This window comes from Ostrea edulis, chromosome 1, assembly GCF_947568905.1.
Source record: "Ostrea edulis chromosome 1, xbOstEdul1.1, whole genome shotgun sequence".
Lineage (NCBI taxonomy): Eukaryota > Metazoa > Mollusca > Bivalvia > Ostreida > Ostreidae > Ostrea > Ostrea edulis.
Window position 1 is genome coordinate 92,084,913 of NC_079164.1, and position 14,486 is coordinate 92,099,398.

The following is a 14,486-nucleotide window of genomic DNA, read 5'->3' on the forward strand; positions in this document are numbered from 1 at the left end:
GAGTGATTTTTACAAGGACTTCAGAATGAAAAGCATGCAGAGGATTGGCTGTAGACGCTAAGCCAACAGGGCCAACATTCGTTTCAAGAATTTGGATTTATAATTATTTTTTATTGAAAAAAAACCCCTCATGTTTGGATGAATATTTAGGATTGTGTTTTAAAATGCAGTGGAAAATAATGAAATTTTCAATAGGACTCATTGTTTGTTTTGCGTGGTTTGCACCGTTTGTGTCGGGGAACGGATTTCTCAAGTCCCCCACCAGTCGTTCGTCGGTGTGGCGATATTTTGGGGAAGCACCATGGGGGAACACACTGACACAGAACACGGAGGATATGGCGCTGAATTGTGGGGGCACTTACGTAAGTATTCTGTATACCACTCACCATGTTTTTAATGTTGAATAAAGATTTCATAAGAGAAATCAAAATAGAGGATTATTTTCGAAGATGGAATACTGTATTTCTCTCTCTCTTTCTTTAAGTTTTTAATTTTAAAAAGGTACTATTATTTCATAACATACATGATATGTATAGATCTAAATACATCAGGAAAAATAGCTGATATTCCACAACACACAATTTCTATATATCTGAATGGTTTGAAATAAAAGTTTCCAGAATAATGATGTGTCAAACAAACGTAGAATTAATGAAGAAAATCTAATATTCGTAATTAAATAAAGATAATTAAGCGCCTTGGACTAAAATTACATACATAAAATACACAAGTTATTGGTAGGTGGTCATAATTTCACAAGAATCCATATTTAGCCCACCTACCCCCCCCCCCTCCCCCTTTTTTATTCCAGCAGAGGATCAGGTCAACGCTCGACATGATTTACAGAGATATTTAGAGAATGTTAAAACCGTTATATAATTAATGTATTTTGATTACTTTACTGTTAAATATTGTTATATAAGTACATTAAAGAAAAAGATAAAGAAAAAGCAACAAAAAACAAAACCCGTGTATTTTCAAAATTTATAACCCGAGGATGTACTCGTGAAGAATTCAGCACCTCATTTTGAACTTGCATACCTCACACACATTTAATGCCAATAAAAAAAAAGAAAATCATTATTAAGAGTTTCAGTATAGTCTCATTTACGAATAGAGTAAAGTCCATTTAGTGACAGACATTGTCAGCAGATGAATGAATACCTTGCTTTTGGGACCTGCGGAATGTTCTAGTCAAGAGGATTTATAATCGAAATAAAAGTTCTATTGTTTCTTACTTACATTTTTTCAGACATAATTGAACAAAAAATCATATTTTTGTTTTGACTAAATTTTACTGTGGTTTTTTTTCGCGATCTGACTACTTCTGTTCGCATTAACTACCAACTTAAAGAGATCTGGCTTTAGGAGAACCACACGCGCAAAGTAAAGTGAAAGTAAAAGGTCGATAAGCTTTAACTTTTAAAATGAATTACTGATCTGGTTGAATAAGTCTTTCTCTTCTTAATGAATATTTGACCAATAATTAGATGTCACGCATCACTGTTGGTTTTAGCGGTAGAGTGCATCTGTATGAAGCTGAGGTATCAAATCAAACCCCACACGAAGTTCCATCTCTGAAAGTTGCTAGTATTTATAGCTTGTTTCAGGCACTTTTACTTCATTCCCGAACATATAAGGAATTTTTTTTCTAATATCTAGACTGATGGAGATTTGACGGGAAAATGCGGTCGATGTGGCGATTACATCGGGGGAACAAAACCAAATGAATCCCCCAACGGAAAGTACTCCTCCAAAAGGTCCACTTACATCTACCGAGAGGGCGCTGTGGTTAACGTCACTGTCCAAGTCACCGCACGTGCTAATGGCGGCTTCTTCAAATTCAAAATGTGTAAAACAGACGCTAGTACCGAAGCGTCACAGGCCTGTTTTGATCAGAATCCGTTGAAACTCGTCAATACCGCCGACCAGACTATAATCCAGATCCCGGATATTGATGGCGACGTCGTTGTTCCTCTGCAGTTGCCAGCAGGACTGACATGCGATCACTGCGTCATGCAGTGGACATGGGTTACCGGTTTGTATCGCATTTCTTAGTTTTAGAGATTCAAGATGTTAGTTCTTGAATGAACTATATTGACATTTCAATTATATCAAATTTGGGGAGAAAACACTTGAACCCCTTTATAGGAAATCAAAATGGTTTAAATATAACAGATGATTTAGGATGATACTAGTATCTCTTGGTATCTTTCAGCGAGAGACTGGAGGTGTGCTAGTTTGAATGGTCAGTTGGTTTGTGGTATGGGATATGGAATGCAACCTACCTTTGTGAACTGTGCTGATTTTACCATTCTTGCCCAGGGAGCACCTATCCCTGCAGACTTTCACTGGCCGGATTATAACTCCGTCTACGCCACAATCCATGGTGGGCATACCGGATCTGGAACAACTCCAGGTAAACATTCCATTGTTGTAAATGACGATAAGCTGAATAACACGTCTCCAATAAGTAGAATACTTGACCTGATGTTAATTTTGTTTAGTAAGTTTTTGTGATTTTAGGGGAATCACAGGAAAGAGAGACTTGGTGGTAAATATAGCAAGAAATAAGCTGCGATTCTACTACTTCTTTCTTTTCAGCGCCAGCAGTAACAACACCCGGCCCTGTTGTGACCGTTCCTACCACCACTGCAGCACCCGTCACTACCACCCCTTTCCCGATCATCACCAACCCACCAGTCACAACCCCCGCTTCCATCCCTAGCACAACTGGTCTTCCAACCACCACTGACAAACTCATCATCGTCACACCAACACCTATAGGCACAACAACGAACACTCCAATACCGCCCGGCTCTCAAACCACAACACCGCCTCTACCACAGTCCACAGAGAAACTGATTCCCGGCCCTATAATTCCACCTCTTGTCCCAATCGCGCCAGTGGCGCCGGTTATCGGGGGTACCAGCGCAGGCATTTTAGGTGGTTTATCCTTTGGAAGTCTACTGGCACCCCTGGGTCTTGGTCTCGGTGGGTTAATGCTTATGATGGGAATGAATGGAAGGCAAGATGGAGGCAATGTGGAGTATATTGATATGCCACAGATGCCGATGATTTCTCAGCCAATGCAACCGATGCTTTCTCCACCATATGCCCCATCATTTGGATACACTATGCTTCCTGCTCCTATCGTTGTCCCTATCATAGAAGAACCCGTTCCAGTCAAGAAAAGATACGGAAAGTCATACGGTCAAAGTGGAAGCGGTTATGGACATAGGACAGGTTATGGAAACGGATACGGAAACAGAAGAACAAATGACCGTGCACGTTTTGTAAACCCCGGGTACGGTTACAATCAAGTACAATATCAACGCACGTACAAACCAACGTCATACGGCAGCAGCCGCCCAAACCGCGGAGATGAACAATTCTTCCAGCTTCCAACCAATCACGCCTTCACCAGAATAATGTACGACGAGGAACCAGAGGTCAATAAAGTCAAAACAAAAGAAACTATACAACAACAGCCACATAAAATCGACATATCGGCATATAGTAAGAAATGTCCAATCTCTCAGCAGACTTGCAGTCCAAGATACGGAGCAAATGAACCCACAGTCTATGGGGCTGTTGATATAGTCAGTATGATATGCGAGTTGCACTGCTCTGCACGGAAACCCAACTGTCCAGAAGAGATGTGCTCTTGCACGTGCAATGAAGAGCCAGCAGACGACATAAGTTTACAAGCAAGGATATCTGCAGCAAGTCTTTTTGGGAAGTAATTATCATCAAAGACTATCAAAGTATATTATAAAATGATGTAGAATTGACTTTTGAGAAACAAGACAATTCTATCTGTCATGTGCACCGTGTTTAAGAAATGGCGTGGTGTCTACAATATAAACGAATATCTGCGTAAAATCATGTAACATTTCTTGCCAAGATATCACATGAATTGGCAATAAAGATTTTATTTTGAAAAGATAAGTGTTGCTACAACAATGACAAGAGCGTAAAAATAATGGAAATGACTGTTGATTATCAGAGTGAAATGTTAATTGTATAGTGTATAATTTGTTATAAAACGATTGCGGAATGACTGTAGTGGTAGATGTGAAGCCCATACAGCGAGTGCCAAATACCTGGTGATTGGGTTCTATACTGTACTTATATTTTGTCGTGGTTCATTGCTGTAAGAGCTATAAAGGAAAAAAGCAGTGACGTAGGTGAATTGATATGTAATCGTTTTTAGTGTATCGTAACGGGGGGAAAAATTATTGATCAGAATTTGCACCCAATGTATTTTCAATGTGTTACAAACAATGTCATTCAAATAAATCGTTTTACTGTTAATGTTTCAAAAGTTATGACACTATATGTATGAAAGAATTACTGCAATTCAACATGGAGGCGTATCCGTTGGTTATTTTGTCCTCGGAGCGATTGCTTTCTTCAACAACATGCAGCGTAAACACAGCCACACTCTGTTTAATTGTTGTCCTTTTCCCGTTTTCATTACATCAGGTTATATACCATATTCATAAGCATTGCAAATATAATGCATATCATGGCCTATAGAAATTCATTAACCTTTGACCTTATCAATATGATACACCAATAAAATTACACCTCATGACTAAATGACGAAACCTTTTGTCGACATCGTTTTACCGGAAACGGGTGTATGTCACCATAACCAGATACATCAGACCATGTTCGAAAATGATTTAGCGGCCGACTGATAACAAGACAATGGTGTTCCAAAACAAGGGATTGATATTTTGTGTGTTGGTAACCTTGGTGATTTTTATCAAGAGTGAAGCACAAGAACCGGAACCTAGAGCGTTTTTGAAGTGTCCAACCGCACGTGCAGCCACCTTTATGTACTTCGCAGATATTTGGACGAAAGTGCCAGAACCGAACACGAAGTACGATTCTCTGAACTGTGGAAACGTCAAGGTAATCAGCGCTGCTTCAATATCCGTGTACCTTAATATCGCATGTCTTAGGCTTGCAAACTTCATATGAAAATTATTGGTATGAATTCATAAGGTCGCGGTCCTGGAGGGATAGTAACAGATAGCAGTGTTTGCATGGTGGTTTGGAATAAAACCAATATACATACATTTTATTTTGAGAATTTTAATGAACCAGTTCTTTGGCAGCATTCAGTAATAATGACTTATAAGTCTATATTTACTGCTTGTTTTGTAATCGGTGAAGGGGTGAGTGTGTTAAACAAGGTTGTACTTACTACCGGTACATAGTTTTCAAATTTCTAAATTGGATAGCATTGTATGTTTAAAAATATGCCGTATATTTATGACAATCTGTGTTAGATAACTTGTTGATTTAAACAGCATGTGTTAGATATTATGTATCCTTAAGCAATCTATTTAGATATCTTGTCTGCTTAAATTTAGATATTCTGTTTCCTTAAGCAATCTATTTAGATATCTTGTCTGCTTAAATTTAGATATTCTGTTTCCGTAAGCAATCTATGTAGATATCTTGTCTGCTTAAATTTAGATATTCTGTATCTTTTAGCAATCTATGTAGATATCTTGTCTGCTTAAATTTAGATATTCTGTATCCTTAAGCAATCTATTTAGATATTTTGTCTGCTTCAATTTAGATATTCTGTATCCTTAAGCAATCTATTTAGATATCTTGTCTGCTTAAATTTAGATATTCTGTTTCCTTAAGCAATCTATTTAGATATCTTGTCTGCTTAAATTTAGATATTCTGTTTCCTTAAGCAATCTATTTAGATATCTTGTCTGCTTAAATTTAGATATTCTGTTTCCTTAAGCAATCTATTTAGGTATCTTGTCTGCTTAAATTTAGATATTCTGTTTCCTTAAGCAATCTATTTAGATATCTTGTCTGCTTAAATTTAGATATTCTGTTTCCGTAAGCAATCTATTTAGATATCTTGTCTGCTTAAATTTAGATATTCTGTATCCTTAAGCAATCTATTTAGATATCTTGTCTGCTTAGATTAACAGGCACATTTATTCTGGAATCAGTAATTTATACCTGTAATGAATATGACAATCTTTATATCTAAAGGTCATTTCGTTTCAATTTCTCTTTAAAATACATTTCTTCGATATGTCTCTTTTCTAACTGTTGTGATACGAGGCCTCGATTTTTTTGTGGTCTCATCCGAAGGATCGCCCCATTTAGTCTCCTCTTACGACAAGTGATTACTGATGACCTATTCTAATTCGGATCCCCACGGGAAAATTGCCTTGATAAAATGTTCAGCATGGTTACAGGCTTATAACTGCAGCTGTAGAACGTTTTGCACATAGCAAGCCGTTTTACTATTTATTCTAAAAAGAGAAATCTCTTTAACTTTGAGAGATATCTCTCTAATTTGAAGAGATATCTCTTACTTTAGAGAGATATATCTTAAAGCTAAGAGATATCTCACAAAGTTGAGAGATATCCCTTAACCTTAAGAGATTTTTCTCAAAGTTTAGAGATATCTCTCAAAGTTGAAGAAATATCTTTTATTTGAATATATGTAAATAGTAAAATATTAGATATAATGTAATCCATATTTTGAAATATTAAAAAAACCACGTGATACAGGTGTCAAATTCTGTGTCTGCAAGTATATTCCTAAATTAATTGTGTATATTTAAAATCTTGTGATGCATGTTTTAAATTATTTTACACGTATTTGTATTCAATGCAGAGTAAACGGCATAATAATGTATAGTATATGTATTTGTATTCAATGATTATACATCAAAGAAATCGAAAATGTATCGCTATGGTTCCAAATATAAATCACATTATTTTCGAATGTGAATTAAAAGATTGTTGATAATAATTTATACACACAATTTTTCCATTTTTAATCACATTAGTTGGAATGTATATCAAGTTTTAAATCGCATGCCTTACGCGATTATAAATCACATACATGTTCATATATGTATACTATATACATGTACATTTATACTATAGATGTACAAAAATACCAGATCTTTATATAATTCACAGGTTTTCAAACGTATGTATATACTGTATATATGAGAGAGAGAGAGAGAGAGAGAGAGAGAGAGAGAGAGAGAGAGAGAGAGAGTTTGTTTGAGTTTCAACGTTTAATTTTGATTAAAAGACATAACTGTCCGTTGTGCATGTGGTTTGTCAGAATCTACTTTTATTAGACACGGAAAAGAATCGTGCGATCGAGTAAGCTATGCGACGAAGTAGTATTAACCTATAATGCAATATTGATTAGCGAGATATTGGTCCTTAGGGCGCCCATCTATCAACATTAGTAGACATAAGGGTATGTACACACCTAGAGCGTCCTTATTCAGAACGAGTACAACACTATACAAATAGCCACGATACACCACAAGTAGAAGTTTGATTTTCAAAAGACTTGGAAAAAGAAAGTAATTATCCAATATTATAAAAAACGATTGATAAGTTATCATTGGGTTATATAATAGCATAATTTCATGAAAAAATGAGCGAAAAAATAATTTTGTATTCAAACAGTTTACAAACCAATTACTGTAGTAAAATAAAACCAAAAACGAAAAAAATCATTTTCTCTTTCTTATAGGATACCCCTGTTTTATTTTATGTCATGTTCTTTATTACATTAGCGTTATTATATGAAAAGTTCTAAAATATCTAAGTTGTCGAATTAAAACTCACAGGCAATTCGGTCTACCTTATATAGTTTTGCTTTGCAAAGAAGTAGAATTTTGTTTATTCAGAGTGATTATGTTGTAAATTAAGACAAATGTTGTAACGCATCCGCTGTATATACAACTTATGTACTACGTGAGAAGAAATCTCTCGCTGTGGCCTTCAATTCGACATTTCGATATATCGATGACGTTTTGTCTATTAACAATAATAACTTTCAATCATATGTCGATTTGATATATCCCTGTGAGCTCGAAATAAAGGACACCACAGAGTCGTCCACTTCTGCTTCATACTTAGATATTTTATTGAAAGTAGACATTAACGGCAAACTGACAACTCAACTGTATGACAAACGGGATGATTTCAGCTTCTCCATCGTCAACTTCCCATATTTATGTAGCAATATTCCATTATCACCTGCATATGGTGTTTATATATCTCAACTGATTCGACATGCAAGAGCTTGTTCTGCGTATAGTCAGTTTTTAAATCGAGGTAAGCTACTGACAAACAAGTTGATGGTACAGGGGTTTCAACAGTCTCGATTGAAGTCAGCATTTCGCAAATTCTATGGTCGTTATAACTATCTAGTTCGTCAATACAACCTATCAATGGGTCAAATGCTGTCTGACGTGTTTCATACCGATTGTTAAGCCGTTCTTGGCACACTGATTTTGACTGCGGATAACTCCGTTTACCTGAACAGGATATAGGGCTCACGGTGGGTGTGACCGGTCGACAGGGGATGCTTACTCCTCCTAGGCACCTGATCCCATCTCTGGTGTGTCCAGGGGTCCGCGTTTACCCAAGTATCTATTTTGTATTGCTTGTAGGAGTTAGGAGATTGATCGCTGTTCATTATCTTCACCTTCCATGTTTGCTTTAATGGAATTTGAAGGTCCTTTGGTATGGGAAGAGTGTGACCTTGAAATTATGACCTTGAAACAAAAATAATAATCGCGGCATCCACTTTTCTGTGTCAAAAGAATTTATATATTCTATACTTTTTGCGTGCAAGGATGATTGAAACTTGAAAGGTGAAGATAACGAACAGTGATCAGTGAAAGGTGAAGATAACGAACAGTGATCAGTGAAAGGTGAAGATAACGAACAGTGATCAGTGAAAGGTGAAGATAACGAACAGTGATCAATGAAAGGTGAAGATAACGAACAGTGATCAATGGAAGGTGAAGATAACGAACAGTGATCAATCTCATAACTCCCACAAGGAATACAAAATAAAGAGTTGGGCAAACACGGACCTCTGGGCATACCAGAGGTGGGATCAGGTGCCTAGGAGGAGTAAGCATCCCCTGTCGACCGGTCACATCCGCCGTGAGCCCTACATCTTGATCAGGTAAACGGAGTTATCCGCAGGCAAAATCAATTGCCAAGAACGGCCAAACAATCGACATGCCACACGTCAGACAGCATTTGACCCAATGATACATATAGGTTGTATTGGCAAACTAGATCGTTATAACGACCATAGAATTTGCGAAATTTTGACTTTAAACGAGACTGTTGGAACTCTTGCACCATCAACTTGTTTGTCAGTAACCTACTTCGATTTAAAAACTGACCATAAGTAGAACAAGCTCTTGCGTATCGAATCATTTGTGAGATATAAACACCACATGCAGGTGATAATGGAATATTGCTACATAAATATGGGAAGTTGACGATGGAGAAGCTGAAATCATCCCGTTTGCCATAAAGTTGAGTTGTTAGTTTGCCGTTAATATCTACTTTCAATAAAATATCTAGGTATGAAGCAGAAGTGGACGATTCTGTTCTGTTTTTTTTAATGTCAATTTCACTGGGATATATCAAATCGACATATGAATGAAAATTATTATTGTTAATAGACAAAACGTCGATACATCTAGTGTCAAATTGAAGGCCACCGCAATATATTTTCTTCTCACTTAAAAGTTTTTGAATAAATTTTGCTTCATAAGAATATAAAAACAGGTCAGCTAACAAAAGGAGCATATATCGTACCCATGGGAATTCCCACAGAATGTTGGAAGACCTGATTACCAAAGACCACAAAGATATTGTCAATGAGGAAGTCCAGCATATTTTTTATTTCAACTTCATAGTACTTGTGTGAGGAATCAGAGTGGTGTTTAACGAAGTAATGTTTTGGATGACTGATCACTAGATATGAATATTTCCGGATACGTCGCGTTGTGGATGTTTCGATATTGATCGAAGTCGTAATTTCGAGTATTCGAAATTAATATCGATTTATTGTGATTAATTGTGATACAGTTTACAAATTTTTATTTTTATTTAAATCAATTAAAAGGACATATATTACAAATATCTAAGTTTCGATCATCCAGACGAGTGTGTATACTTCTCACTCTCTGTTCAGTATTTTCTCTGAACTCAAAACGAGACTTATCGAAATTCTGATAAAGACGCTGATTGGTTAGTTCAGAAAGGTAATACATGCGCCCATAGAAACTACTCTAAATCGAACTATACAGAGTTGAAGCTTAAATGTAATTTGATTTTTAAAATGGATTCAGCGCCATTTAAAGACCCTTACTACAATGTTTTTCTAGCTCCTTTTAAAGATTTCAAATTTTTATTTTTCCATTTTTGTTTGTTTTGTTTCTTGGTTTTGTTTAATTCGGGCCTGTTTGAAAGTTTTCTTACTGTAGAGTATTTTATTGAGTAGAGTATTGATACTTATTTTCCAACATGATGAACATAGAGCAATATATTAATCAATGTATAGGTGAAGATAACGAAAAGTGATAAATCTCATAATTTCTATAAGGAATATAAAATAGAAAGTTGGGCAAACACGGAGCCCCCTGAATATACCAGAGATAAGTTGTAAACAGTTGGATTTGTTTGTAGCAAGTGTTTTGGGGAGTAAACAGTTTGATTTGTCTGTAGCATGTGTTTTGGGGAGTAAACAGTTTGATTTGTCTGTAGCAAGTGTTTTGGGGAGTAAACAATCGGATTTGTCTGTAGCAAGTGTTTTGGGGAGTAAACAGTTGAATTTGTCTGTAGCAACTTCTGTATGATCGAGACTAACAAATATGTACGCATATTCAATGGTAGAGAAACTTGAGTTTAAAGAACAAGTTGGTGATAATTTACAATCTCCATGAAAAAAAATCATTGAGACAGTTTTACACCTAGAACCCATAAACGCGGTGTACATACCAAAGCTAATTTCACGAATCTAGAATATAAGATATAAAATTTAAAATATATTAACTTTTTATATTACCTTTTTCATTAATTAATTGTTCATGCATGAAGCCCAACATCATTAGAAAAATAGTGATTTTTTGCCTGTTGGAAGAAAATGACGGGAAATTTCTCATGTTTGTAACGTCGTACATTCATTACATAAATGATTCAGAAAGTTATATATCTAACGATTTAATGACAAATATACTAGTGCATAAGAAAGTCTGATATGTTTTCAATGATCGTCATAATTGGTCAAATTCATAAAATATATTGGAAAAATGTTACTGCTTTGCATAACCAAACATGAATTGAAATATTCTGAATTAACATTGTATGAAATAGACGACAAATGTTTCTCAGTTATTTCGATTTGACCGATACTTTCTTTATGTCATTATATAACACTGTTTTTAATATATATATATATATATACTTTCTCATTCTTTCAGATACTACACGGTGATTTGAAAGGAAAGTGTGGAGTATGTGGTGACTATTACTATGGACCTCGGCACAACGAAGTTCCGAATGGAAAGTACGCCGCCATACGAAAGCCCACTTACATCTATCAAGAAGCCTCGGTCATCAACGTAACCGTAGAGGTATCTGAAAACGGCAACGGCGGGTACTATATCTTCAAGCTTTGTAACCCGAAGAATGCATTTGAGGAAACACAGGACTGCTTTGACGAGACCGTTTTAAGTTTGGCTAACTCTCCCCAGATAAAGGAGATACGCGTACCTAAGGTGAACGCTTCTAATGATATCGTGGTCCCTCTGCAGCTACCGAGGAAATTCCACTGTAAAGTGTGCACCATGCAGTGGACGTGGGTCACGAGTAAGTACGACATTCGTTCATATCCTGCTATGAGGAAACCGTCAAATATTACAAAAATCAAATACAAATTCGATTTAGGCAGTTTGTTTTCAATTTGCTTTAACTTGCAGACGTGGATGAGGGTTGCGAAGTTGTGAACGGTAAACACATTTGTGGTGAAGGTCACGGCCCGCAGACGACACTTGTGAACTGCGCCGACATCTCGATAATTCCTAAAAACTTGAATGTTCCAGGGAATTTTCCTTGGCCTGATTTCACATCCAAATATGACAGCTTGGCCCACAAGGGTAACACATATATCATTTTAGTTAGCATATGCAAATTAATCTAGATCTGTATTATTTTCCTGCAAACTGTTTTGTTTTTGATAATTATATGTTTTTTTCATCAAACAGACGATACACATCCTAAATTCACAATAAACACGCCATTACCACCCTTAGTAGTAGACAGATTGAAGGAAGGCGGTAATAAGTTACCTAAGAATTCGAACAGAAGACGTAGGCCTCGACCTCGGATTCTCATTTACCCTAAACCAGAAAGTACCAAACCAGAACCACAGGAGCCGACGAAGCCAGACAAGACAGACACATCCTACAAGGAACCCGAAGCACAGACTACCACAGAAACCCCGATTGTCATTGGCAAAGGAAAATACAAGAAATCTATTGGAGGACTAGCAGCTGTTGGTCTACTACAATTCTTAATACCCAGCGGTCTTCTTCTAGGTCTTGGTGGAATGTTGTTTGACCGCAAAGACGAACGAAGAAGACTAAATCAATTCCCTGTTGCACAACCAGGGATGGTAGTTGGCATAAGTCCGGTGGCAGCCGAACAGAGAGTTCTAATTGGGGAACCCGTGGCCGCCGGGGGACTAGCAGGTGCAGCAGGTGTTCCAGTGAATCCTGTGCCTATTGCTGGGTTGTCTCCAGTTCTTACTGGAATGAATATTAATGACGCACATATACAACAACTCATCCCTCTTATTCCTGTTATATCTACTCCAGAAGTATCTCAGCTGATTCCCCAGTCTTTCCCAGACAATAGTAGATTACGTGTTCTCCTACCACTCATCGCAGAACGCCGACACCTTGTGCAAATTTTCCCACAATTCAGTCCTCAGCAGATAACACAAATGCATCTAAGGTATTATACAATGCAAAGACAAGCTGCTCTAAATGGCGGGATTCCAGGTTTAGGTGGAGCAAATCAAGGTCGGGTTGGTATCGGTGGTATGATACAAGGTCAAGGCGGGGTCATGGGAGTGGCTAACATGAACACTGTTCAGAATGTAAATGGCAGAACCGGGAACCAGTGGTATTACAACAGTTTCCAAAATAAAAATTCTGGATTTTTCGAATTGCCTCAAGACCATTCCTTTTCGAATGGCACTTTGACGACCAACTACTTGAAACCTTCTAGAGGAGATCTCGCTAATCCCGAGATTGAGTTTGATAGAGAACCAGACGTACTCATTGAAAGAGAAAGCCGCAAGAAAATGTCACCTTACAGCAAGAATTGTCCGCCAGTGGAGCAGATTTGCAAAAGCAAGTTCACAATAAAAGATGCAACGATCTATGGAGCGGTTTCCATTATGGAAATGATATGTGAAATAGAATGCAGCAATGGAAAACAATCTTGTCCAGTTGATATTTGTATGTGTGCTTGTCCCGAGATCGATGACGAGTCTTTATTTGATATGATGGGAGTTTTTGATAAGATATAAAATAAATAAATAATTGGAGTATTTGGCGATACAGCATCTACTTTTGACAAATTCGATAGCACAATGATTTTCCAAAATCCATCGTATTTCCCCGTCATCAAAATCCAGTCTTTCCGGTATCGCGTTCAAGTAATTATTTCTTATAGTCCACTGTATTGCAATATTTGTTTGTTTTTTCACAATAAAAATATCAGAGAGCATTCTTGTTGCCACCCTCTGCTATAAACAAATGGATTTAATATAGACAGGGATCTTCGTGTTATAGAGTTGTCAAATTATCATTTATTTCTCGAATTGTACAGAATTGAGTAGGTTGAGCTGTTCCTGTTTTGTCAATTTCACATGGACATGCATAGTGTAAACGGTACAAAATTTAAAGAATTTTACAGCGAAAATGTAGAGATATGCATTGAGCGATTAATTTTTGACATGTATGGGATAGGTAACAAGGGTTATTCAATTTGTATACACAATCAGTATAATACTTACCTAGTCCTTGACGCAATCGGAGGAACATTGGGCAATGACTAGACATTTCTGCTATCCTCTATCTTTAACTTATTTCTCAACTCCCCCCAGGGTTAGTCTAATTTTCTTCAATTGTCTCAACCGATCGCCTCCATGTTGGATTTGGACGACCCTTTTTCCTTCGGGGTTTCATCTGAGTGCCACCGTCAGTGGAAATGAAATATTACGGAACGTAATCCACAATACAAATGATTCACAATTTATTTAAATGCATGGGGGAAAAGGTGAATCATTTATAATGGTTTTCAAAGCCACCCCCTTAGATTTTACTTGAACTATGGTGAAAGAAAGGAAAGGTGAAGAGAAACTCACATTGGTAGCGTGTTCTGCTGTACTACTGTTACACATGTATGTAGATTACACCACGGGAGTCGTATGTCATCTTGTTTAGAAATATAGATTGTGTAAAATATTAAAACAGAAATATCCTAATTACGTATGGCTTGAAAACCGGATTCACGCAAGTTGTTCCAAATTAATAGTATATTATGTTTAAAAGGGGTATAACTCCCAGAAGAAAAAAAAT

General features: G+C 36.8%; 2 protein-coding genes across 2 annotated transcripts; both read left to right on the plus strand.

Annotated features, from left to right (window-relative positions):
- The first annotated feature begins 42 nt into the window (after positions 1 to 42).
- Positions 43 to 4,317, plus strand: LOC125674307 (uncharacterized). The gene is made up of 4 exons (XM_048911450.2): positions 43 to 362; positions 1,663 to 2,038; positions 2,219 to 2,419; positions 2,605 to 4,317. The coding sequence occupies exons 1-4, from the start codon at positions 165 to 167 to the stop codon at positions 3,744 to 3,746; spliced, it is 1,917 nt and encodes a 638-aa protein (XP_048767407.2). The 5' UTR covers positions 43 to 164; the 3' UTR covers positions 3,747 to 4,317.
- A 292-nt stretch (positions 4,318 to 4,609) lies between these two features.
- Positions 4,610 to 13,632, plus strand: LOC125674314 (uncharacterized). The gene is made up of 4 exons (XM_048911458.2): positions 4,610 to 4,923; positions 11,319 to 11,706; positions 11,817 to 11,993; positions 12,102 to 13,632. The coding sequence occupies exons 1-4, from the start codon at positions 4,717 to 4,719 to the stop codon at positions 13,430 to 13,432; spliced, it is 2,103 nt and encodes a 700-aa protein (XP_048767415.2). The 5' UTR covers positions 4,610 to 4,716; the 3' UTR covers positions 13,433 to 13,632.
- The last annotated feature ends 854 nt before the right edge of the window (positions 13,633 to 14,486 follow it).